At 39.0% G+C, this 23,579-nt stretch overlaps 1 protein-coding gene and 1 non-coding gene across 5 annotated transcripts; both read left to right on the forward strand.

Moving 5' to 3' along the window:
- The first annotated feature begins 1,317 nt into the window (after positions 1–1,317).
- TRNAG-CCC (transfer RNA glycine (anticodon CCC)) lies at positions 1,318–1,388 on the forward strand. Its single transcript has one exon. It is a non-coding gene; the product is annotated as a tRNA-Gly (tRNA).
- Positions 1,389–1,734: 346 nt separating this feature from the next.
- Positions 1,735–23,579, forward strand: TIA1 (TIA1 cytotoxic granule associated RNA binding protein). Of its 4 annotated transcripts, none has more exons than XM_074981609.1 (13): positions 1,735–1,914; positions 9,533–9,629; positions 10,795–10,893; positions 11,493–11,547; positions 11,720–11,752; positions 12,986–13,073; positions 16,848–16,923; positions 18,198–18,306; positions 19,140–19,235; positions 19,331–19,415; positions 20,446–20,569; positions 21,163–21,305; positions 22,919–23,579. In XM_074981609.1, exons 1-13 carry the CDS (start codon positions 1,889–1,891, stop codon positions 23,040–23,042), a joined length of 1,155 nt encoding a protein of 384 aa, XP_074837710.1. In that variant the 5' UTR covers positions 1,735–1,888; the 3' UTR covers positions 23,043–23,579. The 4 variants fall into 4 exon arrangements, with proteins under 4 accessions (XP_074837710.1, XP_074837711.1, XP_074837712.1 ...); XM_074981611.1 differs by lacking the exon at positions 1,735–1,914 and adding an exon at positions 7,410–7,428; XM_074981610.1 differs by lacking the exon at positions 11,720–11,752.

A 23,579-nucleotide genomic window follows, 5' to 3' on the forward strand; every position in this document is an offset into this window, starting at 1 on the left:
ATACCCTGCTAGTTTTCCACACAGAGCCCAGTTAGGCTGAGTACCATGCTCAGAAGAGTTGTCTTAACTAAATGCTTTGGTTTTGTTTGGTATACTTATGTATATTTCTATGTTGCACAGTTGAGTACTTACCTCCATGCATGTTTTTAGCTAGAGGCCATGGCAGTAGGGTCCACAAGTTAACAGCCTTGCAGATCTGGACCTACATGTCCTGCAGAAACAACCAGAGGAAATGAAATGAACATATTCAAAATATCTGCCTATAGATGTATACATATTAAATATAATGTTTGAAATTTCCAATGTCTACGCACATATCTTCATATGTGTATACCTAGCTCCCAATTCTGCAAAGATGTTCATAATTCTTTAACATTACACCCAGTAAATAACATGACACCTGTAGATGAACAGTTTTATAGGAGCATAAGCTTTCATGTGCAAAGACCCTCTTTGTCAGGTGGGTCTTCGCCCACAAAAGTTTATGTTCCCATAAATATGTTAGTTTAAGGTGCCACAGGACTTCTGGTTGTTTTTGTGGTTACAGACTAACTCCGCTACCCCTCTGATACTTGTTAAGCATATGTGTGTATCTTTCCAGGTTTAGGACTGTGTGTGTACATTGCTATCAGCTATATTTTACATTTATTCATAAGGCATTATTTGTTTATGTATTAATAAATATCAATATATCACACAAAGCAGATGTACTTCTACATTTTCATTATGCATGTGTCTGAATATACAGTATAATGAAAAGTGTGTTTACATTTTAATATGTAGCAGTCTATAATGTGCATATTTGCATGTTTATTTTTGTACATAAATATCTACACTGCATGTTTTGCAGCTGTAGTTCTGTATATGTAAATATTATATGGAATTGTTTGCTTGTGAATATACAGTGACACATGTAAATATGCAAATACTGTTGTGTGCTCACATATGCACCTCTTTAATAATTGTACCTCATGTATAATTCTTCACAATGCATCTACAAAGTTCTGTATGAGCATATTGGAACATTTGGCATATAACTAGCTCAAAGACATGTTCACACTGGGCATAATCATAATTATGTGCAGTGCATGCGTATATGATACTTAACCCTGTGTGAAAAATTTGCATATTGATAGGTACCGTTTATTAGTAGCACGTGAACTCACTTTGTGCAAGTAGTATTTTGTGCTTCTATTACAGGTACAGAAGTCTGTGTGGATGCTATTAGTAGATTACATTGAATCAAATTAATATGGAATTTGTGAATATGGTGCTTCGTAAAACTCATGAAAGCTGCAAGAACAAGTTACTTCAACCGCGCCGCTGGTGTAGTGGTATCATGCAAGATTCCCATTCTTGCGACCCGGGTTCGATTCCCGGGCGGCGCAAGAGTTTTTTCTTTTTTTTTCCTACTCCTTCTTCCCATAACTAAACAGAGCAGCAGAGTAGCCAACAGCGCCCCCTGCTGGGAAGGCGGAAGGGGAACTCAGCAAGTAGAAAATGAGGTATTGCCGCTGGTAGTGCGCATGCGCTGAGGGAGAGGGACGAGAAAAGAAACCGGCGGAAGGTGATTCCCAACGTGTGACGTAGTACGCAAGCAGTTTCTTAAGCCCGAGCTGGCGGAGGGGAGGGACTGCGAGGGTCAGCAGTGCGTTGGTGCTTGGTGCCGGTTGGCCGGCTTGCTTGCGGCGCATGCGCTGTTGCTTCCCTCTCTCGGAGCCGGCCGCGCGGACCCCTTCCCCCACCGCCGCCATTTTGAAAGGAGCATCGGGACTCATTGTCCGCCTGGTGGGCTTAGCGGGGCTGGCGGCGCGCGGGCTCCCCAGGCGCTGACTGGGCCGTGGCCGGCGCGGCAGGAGGCCCCGGTGGGAGGGGCAGCGGTGGAGCCATGGAGGACGAAATGCCCAAGACCCTGTGAGTGGGGAGGGGGCGGTGGATCGCCCATTGTTCGGCTCCGCGGGGAACGCCATTGCCGCGTCCTCAGGCAGCTGCGGCGGTCTGCGTCCTCCGGGAGGAGGGGCTCTGGGAGGGGACTTAACCTGCTGGGGGTGGGGGTCCTGGGGAAGGCAGCGTGCCTAGGGGTCTAGAGGGGAACTGCCTGAGCGTGGGGAGCGGGGGCTGTTTTGGGGGGAGCTTCTGGGGGAGGAGGTGCCTGAGGGAGGGGCGGGGGACAGCTGTGGGGGATTGGGAGGGGAGTTACTTGGGGAGAGACGGGGTTGCTGGGCGGGGCGGTTCTGGAAGGGGGAGTCGCTTGTGGGGGGTGTTGCTGGGTGGTGTAGTTCTTTTCCAGCTGCTGTAACTTGGTGCGTAATTCTCTACTCTCTAAGAGGGGGCTCAGGAAGAGGGCAGGGGCAAGGCGGGGTTGAAGAATGGATCCAAACTGTACTGTGCTCTTTTTTCCATTTATTGGGGCCTTTTCTATTCCCTCTTGTTGATCGACTTTGTTCTTTCCTTATTCAAGGTTTTTCCTTTTTCTCCCTCTGTTGCTTTTTTATGCTATCGTTCGTTCATGTGTCTTGCTTTCTGTTAGAAAGGCTTTTGTTGTAGATGGCCTGTACCTTTTCATGAGCATGCGGTTTAATTTGTATCTGTTGTTTTAAACACAACTTGCAAATATGAAGCCTGACATCTTAGATGGATTTCAAATAATCCTGATTTCTGAGTGAAAACCCCAAAATAATCAAATTATTGTATATTGGGAAAAAAATAACCACCCAATTTTGCAATAGATTCCATTTCACGAAGACTGACAGTAAATCTTATTTAGGAAATCTACATGAGCAGTAAATCTGTAGCCATTCAGTGATAATGATTATAGTAGGGCTGTGTGCTTTTAAAACAAGCTGGAATGGGGTGATTGTAAATTAATGAAGAATTTTCTTTGGAATGTGGGTGCAGTGCACAAAGCTAGCTGCATTTGAAATATATGGGAGAGCTAGAGAGACAACTCTCTGGTCCACATTTCTTCTCCTTTCCTCTTCCTTATAGGTTTTTATCAGCACTGGTTTCTAATATTTAGACTTTGATTTCACTCAGCTTAGCTTTGCTGGTCTGGTAGCTTGTTCTTTGGTTTAGGCTCCCACCACCATCTGTCATGTGTTACTTCAGAATTATTAATAAAAAGGTGGAGTTTGTGAGGGAGATTCAAAAGGAGGGGGAAAACGTTACAAAATCAAGGGTAAAGTTCCTGTACTTGCCCTTGAATAGTGCTTTCTACATGTCCATGATAAATGCCTTGGCTAACTTGCTGCATAGGAAAATGGAACTCTTGTGTAACCTGTGTCAACTTTTCCCATTCATTTTTTGAAGTGGTAAGGTAAACTCTCTGTTTAAAATATACTAAGGTCCTCTTGTCTCTTCAGTTTATTTCAAATGCTTGAAACCTGTGACCTGTGTGTTTTCAGAACTTTCTCATCCCCATGCTCATGTTCTAACTAACTTTTGTTGTTTGGCGTATTGATTATTAATGGTCTCACCGGTTACTTTGAGTATACTGTTTCTGCTTTAAAGAATGAATTGTCTTCACTCAATGCATGCAGCTTACTGCAAAAGCCTGATTTTTCTGACCATCTCCCCATACTGCCCTCACCACAAAAAAAAAAAAAAAAAAAGGAAGCTATTGAGCAATGCATTGAGAATTGAATTTTCTTGAGTCAATTTCAGGGAATATTGTGTCATTTATGTAAATTTCAGTCTGCAATATTCACACAAGAGTTTGATGATCCCCCCCCCCCCCTGCTTTCCAACATGTGAATCTGAAGTTTGTTTGAAATAGCTGATGGTATCAGGATTTTTGTGAATGGTTTTACTAAAACCTCCATGCACAGAAGGATCAAACTAATGTTCAATCACAATGTTTTGCTACAGTTGGATAGGATAGTAATATCTTTGGGTGTCTGCAAACTTCTAAACTTTATCTTTCTGATTTTCTTAGCATATTTTTTTTAGTAGATCATGCTGCAGAAATTTTTTAGCACAGCCTTTGTTTATAATCATGTAATTATAATGCTTTGATATGAAATTGTTGAAGTCAATATTATGCAGCTCAGCTGAGCTGGATTGATAGCTTACTATATAAAATGAGTCTGCTGTTCAGTGACCTGAGTTACTTAAACAATAAAGAAAGTATCGGAGGGGTAGCCATGTTAGTCTGGATCTGTAACAGCAACGAAGGGTCCTGTGGCACCTTATAGACTAACAGAAAAGTTTTGAGCACAGACTCACTTCATCAGATGCTGGTCTTGGAATTCTACAGGGCCAGGTATAAATAAGCCAGAGCAAGGGTGGGGATAACAAGGTTAGCTCAGTCAGCAGGGGTGAGGCATACTACTAGCAGTTGATCTGGAGGTGTGAACACCAAGGGAGGGGAAGCTGCTTCTGTATTTAGCCAGCCATTCACAGTCTTTGTTTAAGCCAGAGCTGAGGGCATCGAATTTGCAGATGAATTGTAGCTCAGAAATTTCTCTTTGGAGTCTGGTCCTGAAATGTCTTTGCTGTAGGATAGCTACTTTTAAGTCTGCTACTGTGTGGCTTGGGAGGTTGAAGTGCTCTCCTACGGGTTTTTGTATATTGCCATTTCTGATGTCTGATTTGTGTGCGTTTGTTCTTTTACGTAGAGACTGTCCAGTTTGTCTGATGTATATAGGGGAGGGGCATTGCTGGCATATGATGGCATAAATTATATTGGTAGATGTGCAGCTGAATGAACCCACGATGGTGTGGCTGATCTGGCTAGGTCCTGTAATGGTGTTGCTGGTGTAGATATGTGGGCAGAGCTGGCAACGAGGTTTGTTGCATGGATGGGTCCCTGAGTTAGAGTGACGGTGGTGCGGTGTATAGTTGCTGGTTAGGATTTGCTTCAGGTTGGCTGGTTGTCTGTGGGCAAGGACTGGTCTGCCTCCCAAGGCCTGTGAAAGTGGGGGATCATTGTCCAGGATGGGTTGTAGATCCCTGATGATGGGCTGTAGAGGTTTTAGCTGAGGACTGTAGGTGATGGCTAGTGGTGTTCTGTTGGTTTCTCTCTTGGGCTTGTCCTGTAGTAAGAGGCTTTGTGGCACACGTCTGGCTCTGTTGATCTGTTTTTTCACTTCCTCAGGTGGGTATTGCAGTTTCAAGAATGCTTGGTAGAGATCCTGTAGGTGTTTGTCTCTGTCGGAGGGGTTGGAGCAAATGCAGTTATATCTTAGTGCTTAGCTGTAGACAATGGATCGTGTGGTGTGTCTGGGATGGAAGCTGGAGGCATGAAGGTAGGCGTAGCGGTCAGTAGGTTTACGGTACAGGGTGGTATTGATGTGGCCATCGTGTATTAGCACCGTCGTGTCCAGGAAGTGGATCTCCTGTGTGGACTGTTCCAGGCTGAGGTTGATGTTGGGGTGAAAGTTGTTGAAGTCCCGGTGGAATTCCTCTAGTCTCCTTCCCATGGGTCCAGATGATGAAGATATCAATGTAGCGTAAGTAGAGACGGGGTGTTAGTGGACGAGAGCTAAGGAAGGGCTGTTCCAGGTCAGCCATGAAAATATTGGCATAGTGAGGGGCCATGCGGGTACCCATAGCTATGCCGCTGATTTGAAGGTATATGTCGTTGCCAAATCTGAAATAGTTGTGTGTGTGTGAGGATAAAGTTACATCATGTGCCAGCAATGCCCCTCTGCTATATACATCGGACAAACTGGACAGTCTCTACGTAAAAGAACAAACGCACACAAATCAGACATCAGAAATGGCAATATACAAAAACCCGTAGGAGAGCACTTCAATCTCCCAGGCCACACAGTAGCAGACTTAAAAGTAGCTATCCGACAGCAAAGAAATTTCAGGACCAGACTCCAAAGAGAAATTTCTGAGCTACAATTCATCTGCAAATTCGATGCCCTCAGCTCTGGCTTAAACAAAGACTGTGAATGGCTGGCTAAATACAGAAGCAGCTTCCCCTCCCTTGGTGTTCACACCTCCAGATCAACTGCTGGTAGTAAGCCTCACCCTTGCTGACTGAGCTAACCTTGTTATCCCCACCCTTGCTCTGGCTTATTTATACCTGGCCCTGTAGATTTCCAAGACCAGCATCTGATGAAGTGAGTCTGTGCTCACGAAAGCTCATGCTCAAAACTTTTCTGTTAGTCTATAAGGTGCCACAGGACCCTTCGTTGCTGTTAAACAATAAAGGTGTGTAATCACTGCTTTTGTTTGTGTTTGCGTATTCAAGTTTTAGGGTTACTTACAAAACTTCAAAACAAAAAAGCAGCTGAGTAGCGCTTCAAAGACTGACAAAATAATTTATTAGGCGAGCTTTTGTGGGACAGACCTGCTTCTTCAGACCATAGCCATACCAGAATAGATTCAATATTTGAGTCTGTTCTGGGATGGCTATGGTCTGAAGAAGCAGGTCTGTCCCACAAAAGCTCACCTAATTATTTTGTTAGTCTTTGAAGTGCTACTTGGCTGCTTTTTTGTTTTGATAGAGTATATCTAGACTAGCATGGCTCCTTCTCTGTTACAGAACTTCAGTTTACTTCTGTTGCTGTATGATTCTTAAAAAGAGCAGTTTGTTTTGCAACAGATTTTTACATCCTATGGTGAAGCAGTGTCAATGGCTGCCAGTTTAAGTGATTCCAAGAGACATTAGCAAGAGCCAGTAGTTAGGCTGGACAGACTAGAGCCATTGTTCATTTTTATGAGACTAAGGCTATGTCTACACTACAGTGATCTGTCAAAGTTGCTGTTGGAAAAAACTTCTATCGACAGATCCTGGCTGCATATCAAAATTGTTGACAAAACTCCCTAGTGTACATGTAGCCTGTGTGTGTGTGTGTGTGGCAAGTTCGTCATGAGGTTTAATTGTAACTTATTTTAAATGAGATTCACTCTTTGTGAGAATCAAAATCCTATTTAAATAAAAAGATCCCATTTAAATGAAAATTCGAGTTGTTTTTTAATCAGTTTTTATCTACACTGAATATAAGGCTATAAATATTTAATATACAGTAATATTTTGAAATCTAACATAAGTTATTTGATATTATCAGTGCAGGACTATGTCTGATGTGTGGCATGGGGCGATACCTCAATCTAATCCTGGGGATGTGGACTAGTCTACAAAAACTTATTTAAATGACTGCACCTAATATCTCTTTAAATATTAGAACTGCCCTATTTGTGGGGGAAGTGTTTATCATTAAGAGGCAGAGGAATCCTTGCTTTTATCAAAACCTCACATATTAAATTCTGAATCTCCATTCTGAATCTGGTGAACTTTTCTGAGTGTAGCTGTTTAAAATACAGTCCTTGAGTCTTACTGAAAATTCTTTTTTTTTTTTTTATTTATACTTGCAGATGACCAAAACACCTTAAATAGAATGTGAATCAAATGCATTGTAGCTGAGAGGACAGTGTCTGCCTTTTATTTCTCATATACTGAGTTTCTATTTTTTTGTAAGTTATTTAAGCTTTTCTATTAGATTTTTTTAAAAAAAAAAAAATCTTAACTCTACTATAGAACTCCTAATAGAGAGAAAAAAGTATTCACTGTGGCTACATTTATACTAGAAGCATCTGTCTATAGAAGTTACTGTTGGAAAAGATGTTCCAACAAAACTTCTTCTGTCAAGAGATCGCATCTACACGTAAAAGTTTATCTATGGTTTGATCCACTGTGTTGACAAAAGGGTCCCCTGGAGTGTCTACACAGCTCTTTTGTCGACTCTTTCTGTTGACATATTACGTTTTGTATGTAGATGCTCTGTGAATTTTGTTTACAAAACACTCCAGTGTTGATGTAACCTGTATGATTACTTTCACCAAAGTACAGCTCAATCTTGAACTTGCTATGGGTGTAGGATATTTAATAGGAGGCTCTCACCTTATCCTTAACTTACATTTTTAATAAAATCACTAATAGGACACAACCTGCATATTTTGGTGCTCAGATGCAATTCTAGTGGTCACTGGTACAGGAAACCAGATTTAGCAGGAAATTGACTACTTATATCCCCTGTGTTTTGTTTAGCATAGTGTGTTCCTGGCACATTAAGGTTACCCATGCTACCTTCAGTTTGTGAGAAGGTTCTATTATTGAATATTTTTAACTCTTTGGAGTAGCGCTTATATGAAAACCATATCTTCTGCACAATTTCAGAATCCGGACTTTTCTGTTGACCTTCGTTGTGGCCTTGACTGCATTCTGCTTTTGCTGAGGTTGCAAAAATGCCATAAAGGCAGCATTCTAAATAAATTTGGTACTGAGACAGTTGAATATCATAAAGAATGTTTTGGATTGGTCCTTTCAAACTCAGATCTAAGATGCATTCCCAGGCCTTGTAGTTTTAATATGTTGGTGCTAGCTGTACTGAAGCAAATTTTAGGGAAATCATTACTTCTGTCAATGAAGAGTTAACAAATCTAGACATTTTTGATTCTTTTGCATAATCATCCTGATTATGTCTAATGGAATTTGATAAGGAAGACTGAATTAAATGAATAAGTAGCATAAAACATTTCCTTATTCAACATATGTACAAAATCAAATGGATAATAGATTTAGTCAGCTTTTTTTAACTAGCATGTGCTGCAGATTGCTAGTCTTTTGCACAAAGAAAATTGGGTTCTAAAACACAATACTGTATCTATTCTGTGTCTAGGAAAGCAAATACTTTGTTTCATGCAGTTTGTATCAGCAATAGACGCTTGTGGTTCAGAATGATAAATCTTACGCTCTGTTGAATGACTCTGATTAGGCCTCTGCATGAGTGTAGTGTCCAGTTCTGGGTGCCACATTCAGAAAAGATGTGGACAAATTGGAGAAAGTACGGAGAAGAGCAACAAATGATTAAAGGTCTAGGAATCCTGATCTATGAGGAAAGATTGTAGAGGGCAGAAACTTCTTTAGATTTTTTTGCTATGTTTGTACCATACCTGGTGTAATGGGGCCTCATCTGAGCACTAGTCGCTACCATCACGTACATAATATGTATGGAGATGGCTGTAGCTTTCATCTAAGCCAGAGTTGCATTGGTAAGGCATAGGATGGAGAGCAGCCTGTGTTACAGCGCTCCAATCCTGAAAGAAGCTCTTAACTTAGAGTCCTGTGCTCACATGGAGCTCCACTGATGTCAGTGGAGATCTGCCCAGGCACAAGTTGATGTACACAGAGCTTCTAGCAACATATATAGGCCTAACTGCTCATTATTCAGCAGAAGTCTTCAGTGTCCAAAGCTATCAATCCAATATTTCTTTCAAACATTGGGTGTGAATGGACAAACATGGTCTATGCTATTTTGGTTTTTATTCTGTACTCCTCACTGTAGTATCTTAATATTGGCATATCTCCATACTCTGAAGTTTAGAATGTAATTTGGATGTGCATATAACTGAAGGCCTCTCAGAACAACTGAGTTTGCTAATTCATGTAGTAGACTATTTCTCTAAATTGAGGGAGTATGCTTGGCTCAGCAAGAAGTTTCTGCTTTTATTTTTAACAATGCTGAATGAAGTAAGTAACAGGACCATGTTGCTATCTAAACTTTTTTTAACCTTGCAGATACGTAGGGAACCTGTCAAGAGATGTGACAGAAGCACTAATCCTCCAGCTGTTCAGCCAGATTGGACCATGCAAAAACTGCAAAATGATCATGGATGTAAGATCCTTTTACCTGGATAACTTTTTCCACTCCTTGTAACATGTCAGTATAACATGGGTACTCAGCCATGGTGTTTCCTGCTGATTAGTCTTGGAAGAGCTGTGTTTATTGAGTACACTGCCTTCTGGTGGGTGCCTCGCCTGTCCTCTGTTCTATTTTCCAGCATGTATCTATGGACCTGTGTTGCTCCTGGGACCACTATGTCCTCTTCAGGACACTGCCCTCTGGCAGTACCCATTACTTTGTTCTGCACCTTTCTGGGGGTGTAATTAATTGATGTATCTGTCACTGTGGACAACTGCAGACCCAAAGTCTGGCCCCTTGCCTCAAAAGCAAGCTGCAGCATGTATAGGCTAGATGCAGTGACAGGGGGAAGAGGGACGCCTAAGCCTGCCCACTACCCTGGGTTCTGGTCCGGAGAACCTCTGGCAGCAGCCTTGTCCTGCCCTCATTCACTCCCTTTGTGTCCTCATTGGTGCCTGGGCCACTTCCCTGTGACTCTTGCACCATCATGGCCCTTCTGTCAATGCCTACAGGCTGGCAGATACAAAGCCAGGGTTTTCCTCAGCCTGCTAAGCATTCTTCTACCTAAGGTGCTTCTCCCAGGGAACCAGTTCTTCACATTCACTAGTCAGGACCCAAATGCCCTGAGCTGTGCCAAGCAGCTCCTTATAGCAGAGCTACCTCAGCAAGTCACCTTTGGATTGGCTCCATATAAGCCTATCCCTGATTGGCTGGACCTTAGTGCAAGCTCCTGTCTGCCTGCATTAATCCTTCTCGGCCAGAGTGGGGAAGTTGCCCCACAACAGTTAGGTTAAAAAAAATTCCCATACATTTTACATGTGTCCAATGAATAAAGTTAAAAAAGCTTAACTTATTGCAGATTTCATTGAGTATGATATTGTAAAAGGAATGTTCTCATTGGACTCAAACATTAGTTGCTAGTTTTTTTTGTTATATCAAGGTATGGGGGGCACAAACATGCTATCAAGATGCCTATCACAGCATCATTTAAAATATTTTTGTAATCTGTTAATATTGTGATTGGGTTAAAGCTGTTATAACAAGCTTTTTATAAATTACTGTGACTTTTAGATGTAGCTGTAACTGGACACCAGGTCAGGGTTGATAATGTTTAATAACATGTACTTTTTTTTAACAGACAGCTGGAAATGATCCATATTGTTTTGTGGAGTTTTATGAGCATCGTCACGCAGCTGCAGCATTAGCAGCTATGAATGGACGGAAGATAATGGGTAAGGTAAGCTGTCATGTCTAATGGGTGAGTTGCTGTGGCTGTAGCAATGGTTTCACAATATGTGGATGAAACCTCTTTAAAATAAAACAAAACAAAAACACAAGCAATACTGAACCATAAAAGGTAAATGCTGTCTCCTGTTTTAACTTCATTTGAGTTTTACGATTGTGGTAGCTAAAAACTGGTTATAGACAGTTTGGAGAAAAGTTGGGGCTGAAGTGGGGCAGAAAAAAGGTCAATGGTTGTCATGTATATTTCAATTCTGCTGATCTCGAGTGTGAGAGAAAATAGAATAATGTGGCAAGATGGGGTAGTTGTGTTAGTCTGTTACTTAAACAAAAACAAAAAACAAGCTGTCTCATGGAACCTCAGAGACTAACAAATTTGTTAGTTCTTCAGGTGCCATAAGACTGGTTATCTTCATTGTGAAGTGTCTTAGTGTATCTGGAAAGAGAAGGTTTTACTAAGACTTCAACCACTTAAGTTTGTAGTGAAAGACAGTCATGTACTGTGTGCCCCTGCAGGATAGAAATTAATTGCTAATAACATCAGACTGTGATTCCAATTGACGTGGATGTAACTTCAGCATGTATTATTTATAGGAGGTCAAAGTGAACTGGGCAACAACCCCCAGCAGCCAGAAGAAAGATACCAGCAGTAAGTGCCCATTTTACTTTTGAATAACCTTTTTATTTGCACAAATAGTTTTTAAACATAAGCAATAAGCATCATGCAAATGTTTGCAGTAATGTTTTGATCATTATCCTAAGATGATATTAAATGTGTTTGTGTTAATAACCTTAAGAACAAATCTAATCTTTGTCATCAGGTAGTACCGTTGTCAGCACACTGCGTTCACAAGGTAATTGTATCTTCTTAAACATAAAATGAAATCTCTCAAGGGTATTCACTAACCAGCTGAAGCTGTTTTGGGGGTTTTTGTTCTTTTGTTCTTTCGTTTGTGGCAAGATTTCCCTCTCCTTTCCCCATTGCATCAGAAAGTGGTCTGTTCACTATTTTTATTCTGGTGCTGCTTCTTACAGTCCTTTGCCTGTTGCTACTATTCTAGAATTTCACCCACTATAAGGGTAAGATAATCAGCTGCCTTCAAGGCTGTTGGTGCTGCTCCATACAAACTCATTTGGGGGACTTAAATTGCTTCCGAAATTTCCCCCTTCATGGCAACCTAGTGTGTTGCTTCTGTACTTGGCCAGCCTTAATCTGCATTTAAGAATTTACAGCTTAATCAAACTGGTAGTATAGCAGATTATAAATTTCACACCTGCTCTAATACAAGTGAGTCTGTGTAGTGTTAAATATAATTTATGAAAAATTAGTGGTGGGGGGTGGAATCTTGAGATGTGGGATCATTATTTCTCTCCATTGCTCTTTTTAATGGCTCTGACCTAGTGAAGGATTACTCTTTTCATCTGTTGCCTTCAGTCTTAGTTCACTTGCTTATGGATTCACTTACGCTGAATTCACATGGATTCACATGATGTAATGGCTGGGCAAACAAAACTGTAACTTTTGAGAACTGTCAAATTCTTTAACATCAAACTGTTGCAATGCTAAGGTATTTTTTTGTTCCTTACAAAATATGGTTGAAATCAAACACTTTGTAGCTAGGTTCGATATCCATCTTATTTTTAAAGCAAATTTTATTTTACGTTGCTCACAAAACCACTACTTGCTCTGGTTGTTAAAGTTTTGGATAGTTAATGAGCTATTTGTGTTTAATTTTAACATTCTGATTGTAAGATTAAGATTTTAAGTTTTTTGCTTTAAGTAAACAATTGTATTCTTTGGAAAACTAGTGACTGGTTATGAACATAACTACAAAAATACCAAATTTCAGTTTAATATTGTACATTACAGCGATATCCCTAAAATTATTGCTGTTGTTACACTGTCACCATGTGAAGGCTATATTTGAAGCAGTGATAAATGTTCCTTTTGATAGGTAAAGAGTGTTAGTTTCCCATGTAGCTCTCAGATGTATGGACCATAATGCCATATAAAGTTGCTATCCTGCTTGTGTTTCTAGGAACATTCTTCAAATTTGTAAATTATTTTTTCTGTTTTTCCCAATAAGACCATTTCCATGTCTTTGTGGGAGACCTCAGCCCAGAAATTACAACTGAAGATATAAAAGCAGCTTTTGCACCATTTGGAAGAATATCGTAAGTGATTTTTTTAGGGCAGATAAAGTAAACATTATCTTTATACTGGAGGCAAGTTTGTGATTATAGTAAGTAAAAGTCCAGGCAAGTTGCAGAAATGATTGCAAAATACTTTGTGCTCATAAAGAGACTTCAGAGCTCTAGTAGTTAAGAGATAAGTAAAGAATACAAAATAGAATTGCTCAGCAGGAATCAGTTTTTCTTTTTTAGCAGAATTCCATATGTATCTAACTTTTGTTTTTGTGCTGTAGAAATCCTAGTGTAACTTGGAAGATGATATAGTCAGTAGTTTCTGACTTGGGTCTTGTATTTCATTTGCTGCTGAAGGTAATCATTCTTTTAAAGGAGTTTAATATTGGTCAAATTGCATGTGCGTATTTAGGTCCAGTCTGTTTTTGACTTGTTTGATGGTTTAGGCATTTAATAGAAAAGTTGTTGTTTAAATAAAATAGTTTTAATTAGCTAAATAATGAGTTTGGTTGTTTAACACTTGCCTTGTGGTAGCATCAGAAGGCAATGTTTGGACTGTCATTGCACCAGTTCACTATACTAATGTAATAACAGTGCCTGTTAGTTGTTATGACCTGGGTCTGTGACAGATAAGATTTAGTAGGTGAGTGGGAGAGACAAGTGAGCCTTGGTGAGGAGATTTGGGTGAACAAGGAACATAGTATGCATAAAGTTTTAGCTGATTAATGGTAGTGATCACAGGTCTTTGCCTGCCTAGTCCTTACTATATGCTGTATTAAAATACAGGTACTATACCTACAGCTTGAAAAGTGTATAAAATGCATGATTTGTAGCATGAGTAAGAGCAGCTTATTTTTAACTTCCTCCAAATTTAAATTTGTCATTTACCTATGACTGACTACTTGTCTCTTTTTGGTGAGGTAACCAAGATACGAGGAGGGCTTTGAAGTATTGTTTAGTCACTCTCATTTGAAACAGGTTTTTCTGATGAAGTCTGTTTTATTGGACTTAAATCCTAGTTTCATTTCTTATTATGTTAGGGTTTTCAGATTTGATCTTCAGGAGATTCTTGTTGTAGAGAACTCTTATCTTAGTTCTTTTTTTTAAATTTAATCAGTGTCTGTAGAGGTGGCAAGGCTCAGTGTTTCACATAGCTGAACATTTTACTTGAGCGATACATGGTTTCTAAAGGAGGTCTTATCTATCCTCAGCAAGAAAGATTAGAGTCTGAGAAGGAGGAAGAAGTAGTACACTGAAATGTAGGACAGATTGTTTTAGCCAGATCCTCTTTCAGAGCTCAAACCATCTTTCCACACTAATATACTGGTATAACAGTCAATCACCTGAGCCTTTTTTGAAAGGTGGCTTAGTGCTGGTTTATAATGAAAATTTCATGTCATAATTACATCTCTCAGGGTGTGAAAAATCTACAGCCTTAGATACTGCTTCATGGAGAACTGGCTTATCCACAGTGACAAGAAGCAGCCTCCTGTCATTGGTTAGCAGCTATACGGAAATACTGCAGCCATGCCAGTCCAGCTGTGCTACTCTAGTGTTTAGAGTGTGGGCACTGCCTTTGCAATTATATACTGGTACTCACATTGTAAAGAAGGGGGTTAGTTTGAGACACAAGCTATTTTCAGCTTGCTGCATTGATTCATTTTTTCTATTCCTGTGGGAGTGGGGGTGGGGCAGTGTTTGTGATAGTATAAAATAAGTCTTAAAACTGCACACAGGTTTGAACAACAGCAAGATTACTGGGACCTTATGTATTGTTCTCTTTGTTCCAGAAAGTAGTGGTAATTTACTTTTCAGTGAGAGCTGATCATCCAGACTTATCTAATAAACAAACAAAAAACCAAAAAAAAAGCATAACTTCTGCAGTCAAGTTTCAAATGAGGTGTTTGAGGGACCTTATTATCCTTTCTCTTTAGGATAGTCTGCATATAGTTGTAGTGCTCATATTTAGAAAACCTTTCAGGTCACCTTGGCTCAGGCTGACATTTTGTGTGCAAAAAGAAAAAAAAAATCTAAGACCCCTCTGTTGTAAATTGTCATCCTGAAGAAGTTAGGGTTAATAGTAATTCCACACAGTTACACAAATGTGTGAAGAATACTCCATATTGGTAAATCGAAATATACAAAACCATTTCCCCTATTTAGCTCTTAGTCACTGTTTCCTGAAAATGTGATTTTAGTTTTTTCTGTGAAATAATCAAAATGTAACCAATGAATGATCAGCACTTGAGAATTTGTAGCTTTGTACAACTTAAATATTTATTCAGTGTAATTATATCCATACTTGTCTGCCTTTATTTTTGGTGTATGCATGCTTTCACTTGTTTAAGTCTTATTTTCAAAGTATTCAGTTGAGGGTAAGTATAGCTTAGTTTTTATTTCCTCCTTCAGGCGGTGCAGAGCAAACTGCTGTAAGATTACATAAATGGCTGTTCTCAGGCAATTTGTAACAAACTTTCTTAACACAGAAAATTGCAAGTAGTTTAACAATTTTTCATGAAGGGTTAAGGTACTTCTTTCATTCTTTATTGTGTGGAAGTGGTCTTAATGTAAGCCTTTCAGTGGCCTACGTATTCTCTATAACCATAAGTTTTAAAACTGGCATCAGAAAATGGAGTGTGATTTTTTTTTTTTTTTTTTTTTTTTTTTTCCTCCTGCCAGTCTTGGAATACAGAATATTGTGCATATATTGTGGTGGTTATCTTGAACCATATTTTATAAAGCCTTTATATTATATTGCGTGACTTGTTGATTGGTTTTGCTTGTCTTGTTTTTTTCCAGAAGTGTCTGTGTGTGGCTGGGGAGGGCAGGATTGGGATATGTGTACGTCTTGATACTAGACTAAGCACACACATTGCCTGAGAAACACCATTCAGTAAAATCAGAATTTCCACAAATGGGGTTTTAGCTATTGTAGCTGGGTCTCTCCTTAATTTTTTTTACTCAATCTCAAATAATAGGCCTCTGGTTATTTTGCAGAGTGTCTCTGAAGAATGGACAGAATTGCCATGGCTAACTACAAGCTACAGTTCACAGTGGATAAACGTTGTAGTTTTCTTACTTTCTTTTTATAAATTCTACCTTTTTATATCTTGTAGTTTCCAATCAATCCTGTATGAGTGCTGTTGGCAAATGCAGTTTAAAATTCTTTATAGTAGTATATAATTTAAAACATAAATGTCTTTAGTGTTTTATTTCCTTCAATAATGCAACCATTTCTGAAAATGTCAATTTTTCAAAATTTACAGCTGCCCACAGTCCAAAAAGGGGGTAACGAATTGACCTGAGAAAATTAAAGAATTCAGTTAACAGGCGACGTATGCCTTTTAATTCCTATTTTTTCATTTTTCTATTTTCTATTTTTAATGAGTAGGTAGAATGTGTTGGCAGTTAGCAAGCTATAAATTGCATGGTTAAGGAGAGCCATTCAGTTAATGCTAGTCAGCTCTGCGACTTAAGTGATTTATTTGAATAGCTGCTTTGACCATGCTTAGTGTCTTAACAATATGTAAAAGCATTTTGAACTGGGAACCTTCTACTCTAAAATATATTTATTAGAGAAACTATTGATTTTGCATGTTATCAAAATTGTTTAATTTTGCTACTACATGACAAAACACAGTAAAGTTTTTGTTTAGAAAAGGAGAAATTTGCTTTGAATGTTGCTGCTGCATTAAGCAGTTCACTTTTAAAAGGTGAAATGTAAAATTGAGCTTTGTGTGTGACTCACTCATTTTATTCAGTTTATTTTTAAATGCTAACTTGGTGATTGCTTCTGGTTTTTAGAGATGCACGTGTGGTTAAAGATATGGCAACAGGAAAATCTAAAGGATATGGCTTTGTTTCCTTCTTCAATAAATGGGTAAGTAATGTCATTATAGATAGTATGAATTCTGAAATCTTGTTAGTTGCTTTAAAGCAAACAACATGTAAAACAAATGTACATTTTTGGTCCCTTTTATATCTAGTACTGTCAGTTGCGAATTCTGTACATAGTTGAGTAGTATTGTCTCCATGTGATACAAGGTTTCAGTCATATTTGCAAAGTATTATGTACAGAGATAAAAACCTAGAATACTCACTGAAACTGAGATTTGTACCTGAAAATTTTACTTTTCTTACATGAAAATGAAAATTATTTTTGATTGAGTTACTTAGCTCGGAAGAATGACAGTGTTTTAGTACTTTAAATGTCTGGTGCACTAATCTGTAGAGCAATTTGTATTTGGAAATATTTGGACAGTAGGACCCTGATATACATACAACTTTTAGTGCGTGTATCTTGGGTTAATGCGACTGAGTGGTGGGGAGCTGGTGCCTGGATCTGGGTTGCCTGCCCCTCAGAAGCCAGGAGCCAGCCACCAGCTCCCCACCACTCTGAGGAGTGGGGAAACTGACCAGCATTACTGTGCTGGTCAGTTTCCTGGCTCCCCACCTAACCTGAAATTTGACTTATGAGGTTGCATTCTTGCGCAACCCTGTGTAAGTTGGGAGCCTAGTGTACGGATTTTGCATTACATTAATTTTTCCAATGCCATATTAGTTGGCTGTGGTGGAAGATACTCAATATAAAGGAAGGAAATGGAGTTCTCCAGTTTAATGCTAAACTTAGACTAATCAAATATAATATAGCTTCTTTATGGTCAGGGTATTTTAACTTGTATGGCTCCAAATCTCTCTCCCTCTCAGAAATTGTACAGTTGGAAGGGAAGGATGAGGAAGGCAAGCCATTAGGTGGGGCTGGTATATTTTGAAAAATGGGAGATATGGGTTATAAATAAAATACTTTTCTTGGTGTTAGGTCAGACCAGGCTAAAATACTAGGCCTGAGAGATTTGTTCTAAGTGGAGATGAAGGATAGCATTCCTACAGCCTTTCAACTTAGTGTAGCTTTGCCTGTTTGTGCAGATGCTCAAGTGCATAACTCCTTCTTAGGATACATTCAGCTTGTCCTAAGTGAAGTAACTGCTTTAATCCTATCTTTTAAACATCTCTTTTTGAAGTGGGGGATTTTCTTTCCATATTCGTTATAACTTGGCAGCGTCTGATCCTGATAGACAGGCGGTGGTTCACTTTTAGTATGGTGTTGCTCAAAAAGAATTTGCTGAAAAAAAATTTTTTTTCCCCTGTGGACAGGATGCGGAAAATGCTATTCAACAGATGGGTGGACAGTGGCTTGGTGGAAGACAAATCAGAACTAACTGGGCAACACGAAAACCGCCAGCTCCAAAGAGTACATATGAATGTAGGTTTTTAGCTTTCTGTCCACCTGGCCCTCACCCACATAAGGAAGAAATAAAACCTCATACTAGTACTAAGTTTTAGCATTTCTGTTTAGAAGAAAAAACACTGCATTGTAGAATTCAGTACAAAAGATTTTGCTTGAAGAAATAAACTATTTATATAAAATTTCTTAAATATGTTACTGATATCGGTAAAATTTAAAGACCCTTCAGTTATTTTTCAGCACATTTTCAGTCAGCTTGAATGGTGAATGTAGTGTTCATTTAATTTGTTTTCATGCACAGCTAGTGTTTCAGTTTTTGTGCCGAAAAAACTGGGTGTGGGAGGAGTATGCCTAGATTTATACTGTGGGGGGGGAATCTCCATTAATAATATTTAAAAGTATATTTTGGTCTTAATTTAAATCACATCTTTTTAAATGTTTTATGCATCAGTAATCCACTCCATTCATCATTTGGATTTGTGCGTCTATTTGAAATCATCCATGTTTTATGAATACAGCTTTCCTTTTGACATGCATTTCTGTATTTTGCTAAAATACATAAGTTGGGAAACCTCACTGAATTCTCATGTTCCTTTTCATATTTGAAGTTCTTTGATTTATATATCTGATGCTTTTGAAGCTACCATTTGGGAGGATGTTACAGCTATGAAATTTGTAATCTAAGGCCAAAAGTAAAATTAAGATTTACAGGAAAAAATGTTTCGGGCGTGAATTAGGTATCACCCAAAAAGCCCTAGGTCCCTTGCTGTCTGTAGAGGTCTGAAGACAGGAGAAAAATAAATAAATAATTCATTGGTTGAAAAGAAAAACTTTTAAACTTTTTTTTACAGCAAACACCAAACAGCTGTCTTACGATGAGGTTGTAAATCAGTCTAGTCCAAGCAACTGTACTGTGTATTGTGGTGGTGTTACTTCAGGATTAACAGGTATTTTCTAAATTTTGTTTTCTTCACAAAATGTGTGGGGGGAAAAAATCAAAAGTATTTCCTAAGGGTGATTGTTTACCTTTTTTACACTGCAGAACAGCTAATGCGCCAGACCTTTTCTCCGTTTGGGCAGATAATGGAAATTCGAGTCTTCCCAGATAAAGGGTACTCATTTATACGGTGGGTTACATTTTTTGCTCACTTGTAAAAGTAACATTCTTTAATTTTCCCTTGAAAAGGTATTAAGCACTTGTTTCAAATGTCCCCAGTATGTTTCTATTAGGAAACTGGCCTAGACAGACTTAACTTCTTTCAGACTATAGTCTCATCTTATTTTTGTTACCAGTTACACAGATGTAATACTTTTTAGTAACCAAGAGAAAGCTGTGCTAGTCTATATACTATCCAAAAAAAAAAAGCAGCAAAGTAGCACTTTGAAGACTAACAAAATAATTCATTAGGTGAGCTTTCGTGGGACAGACCCACTTCTTCAGACCACAGCCATACCAGAACAGACTCAATATTTAAGGCACAGAGAACGAAAAACAGTAATCAAAGTGCTACTTTGCTGCTTTTTTCCCCTTTTTACAGTTTCATAGTTGTAAGTATTAGATATGATTCTTAAAGATTCAGAATCATATTTTTAAATGCACTTTTTATGTTGTCACTGGCAATGCTGTATATAATCAAAATTCAGCATAACACACAAATTTTACCTAGTATAGTAACAGAGAGGGAGCTGTGCTAGTCTATATACTATCAAAACAAAAAAGCAGTCAAGTAGCACTTTAAAGACCAGCAGAATAATTTATTAGGTGAGCTTTCGTGGGACAGACCCACTGAAGAAGTGGGTCTGTCCCACAAAATCTCACCCAATAAATTATTTTGCTGGTCTTTAAAGGGCTACTTGACTGCTTGCTGCTTTTTTTTAAAACCTAGTACATGTGCTACCTTTTGCAGCTCACTCAAAGTGAGACAGTGAAACTAAATAGGATAATTACTCTGGATCCTCTATACAAATAAAGTGCAGTGTATTTGAGGACGCTTGCAAAGAGTTTTCTCCTGCAAACAACTATTTTCATTTTCAGATTTTTTTTTTTAATCAGGCCTGGAAACTGTTAAAACATTTTAAAGTGCAAGGGCACTTTCAGGCTTGTCTGTAGTTGTGTGGAAGGTGGGTTCATATGTTGTACCTTTTGCATCTCAACAGGTTCAGTTCTCATGAAAGTGCTGCACATGCAATTGTTTCTGTCAATGGAACTACTATAGAAGGTCATGTTGTGAAATGTTACTGGGGCAAAGAAACACCAGATATGATCAGTCCAGTCCAGCAGGTCAGAGAACAAACTTACATTAACTCGTAAGATGAAGATTAATGTGATCTTATTAATGCGATTCTTAATGCATTTGCAGTACAAAAATACATATTAGTTTCAGGGTGATGGGTTGTGGATTTCAAGGTTACATGGCACATTTTACCTCCCAAATTAATTCTAGCTTCCATGATATCTGCCTTTTAAGATAAAAATTGTTTGGAATTTGCAGAAACTTGCTTTGGTCAATGGTATAGATGGAAAAGCTTTAAGTGTCTTAAAATTATTTCACTTTTCATATAGGTAATATTTCAACTTTGCTTTTTCCTGCAGTGCTCTCTGGAAGAAAGTTATCTGTAATGTTAGACTGCTGTGCTCCAGAGAATGATCAGCAAAATGTGTGTGTGCAGGAGGTGGGGTGATTTTTCATGTATCTAGCATTTAGAGGGAGTTGCCCAGCTTAATTCTATGATTTTTCAAAATGAGGTGTTAGAATATGAACCCTTTTCAGTGCTTGATTAAAGATTATCTTGATAGGTAGGATGTACAGCGATTACATCAATAAATAAACATGGCTGTGTATAGTGTATTCAATGATTCAACTTCCTTTGCAGAATCAAATTGGATATCCACAGGCTTATGGCCAGTGGGGCCAGTGGTATGGAAGTGCACAGCAAATTGGTCAATACATGCCTAATGGTTGGCAAGTCCCTGCATATGGAATGTATGGACAGGCATGGAATCAGCAGGGATTTAAGTGAGTAAGCATGCTAAATGATCTGTGTGTGACAAATTGCCAAGAATTATGCTGAATTGGAGGAAATCCTCAGTTGAATTTTGAGGTGTAAGATGATCAGGTCCCATTGCTCTTTGAAAGTAGAAGAGGAATTTTAGTTTGGCAGGATAACCACAAAACTTCAAGTATTTTCAGGGAAAAAGGGGCTGCCACCCTGAGAAAATGCCGGGTTACGCTTTAGAGTAGGGCAGTGTCCTGGTCAAACTACTACTCTTTAATGGTCATCTTGAATGTCTTATCAGCACAGGCAAGATTCTTTTCTGTTGTCCTAGCCCAATTCTAGCTCTGGATAATTGCACTATGCCCAGTTACAATTCCTTTTAATCTTAAACTAAGTGAGTATTTCATTATTTCAAACAGCTGCCCTGACTCCCCATTGTGGCTGAAGTGGTATTGGCCATATGCATTCATGTTTTGGGTTGACTGGATATTATATTACATACATATCTGAAAATTGGCTTCTTACACAGAATACTTAAGGGTTTACATGCTGGATCTGTTAACTTGTAGTAGAACTCCAATCTACTATAATGTCGTAAATCCATTGAAATACCCCTTCCGTTGTGGTCAGGTGGCAATGAGCCATTTGAGCTCCACTCTTTCTTCTCATTGTTCTTATGGCAGCCCAGATAAGGGGTTGTAGAAGTCTTATACAAAACTTGCAATTAATAAGAAAATATGGTCCTCTTCAAAATTCATCTGCATGCAGCAGCAGTGAATTCATGTGTGCATTTTATATACTTTCTGCTAACTCTTTTCAAAGTTTTCCTCTCTGTCTTATACTTATCCACACGTTATTAAACATTCAGGTAAGAGCTATCTGCCTGACAAGTGTTGAGAAATTTTCTCTCCTGAATTTGTCTTCTCCATTAGTACTAATTGTGTCCCCCCCGGTCCCTCCTCCTCCCCCCCTGACTGCTAGCATCTAGGCTGTGGCCACACTTGGCCAACATTTTGAAATGGCCATGCTAATGGCCAAATTGGAGAATACTAATGAGGTGCTGAAATGACTATTCAGTGCCTCATTAGCATGCGGCCGGCTGCGGCACTTTGAAAGTGCTGTGTTGTGATCGCGCGCAGCTCGGCTACACGGGCGTCCTTTTTGAAAGGACTCTGCGCATTTCTAAAAGGACCCCCATGTTGCTGACCTGCATGCGATCGAAACACAGCACTTTCGATGTGCTGCAGCCAGCAGCATGCTAATGAGGTGCTGAACGTTCATTTCAGAACCTCATTAATATTCTCTGATTTGGCCATTAGCATGGCCACTTTGAAATTTTGGCCAAGTGTGGCCACAGCCCTACAGTTCAACCTGACTTCCATGGTACTTGGCATGTCTTAGTAAGGTCCTAAATGCCTTTCCAAAAGATATAGCACAGACACTGATGTTAGGATTACATTGAGGAATTTTTTTTATTGGGCATGATTCTGTTAGCCAAGACTTGGAAAATATCTAATTAGCTTTCCTTCTAGGATGTCAGTTCTGATCCTCTCGAATCTTTGTGCAAATGTGTTCTTTGCAACTATTAATTTTCTGTAATCAGCTCTTTTCTCCCTCCCTCTCTCCATAACAGTCAGACACAGTCTTCTGCCGCATGGATGGGTGCAAATTATGGAGTTCCACCACCTCAGGGGCAGAATGGAAGTGTGTTAACTAATCAAACTGGATATCGTATGGCAGGTTTTGAAACTCAATAAGAGAAAATGACTCTGGAACTTAACACCAGTGACTTGAGGCAACAAGAAGTGCTGTAAAGCCTTTGTTTACGTAAAGATTTATCAAGTCCAGTCCGTGCAAATGTCAGTGTATTTATTTTAAAATCATTTTAATCATGAAACTGTCATCCACGTTCTAAAAAAAAAAAAAAGCAAAAACTAGATGCTGGATGTCTGCCAACTTTTGCCTTCTTTTCCTCCTTTTTGATGTGTGTTTCTTAAGATCCTTGTTTGAAACACAACAAATGCAGGGATTACTGCCACTGTTAAATTGGGGCAGAAAATTGCACAAAATCAAACTTTTTTTTTTTCTTCTGAAGTAGTGTGCAGTTTTAGTTTGCATTCCTAATGTTTGAAAATGTATTATAAGCAGTTGTACAAAAAAGCCAAAACTGTGTGAATTCTGAAGGTTCTTTGCAATCTTCAGCCTGTGCACAAATTTGTTTTAAAATAGCCTATTGTACAAAGTATCCATCTCGCCGTTTTTGTTTATACCAGGGTTTTCAAATATAAATTTTT

Source organism: Carettochelys insculpta, chromosome 31 (assembly GCF_033958435.1).
Source record: "Carettochelys insculpta isolate YL-2023 chromosome 31, ASM3395843v1, whole genome shotgun sequence".
Taxonomy (NCBI): domain Eukaryota; kingdom Metazoa; phylum Chordata; order Testudines; family Carettochelyidae; genus Carettochelys; species Carettochelys insculpta.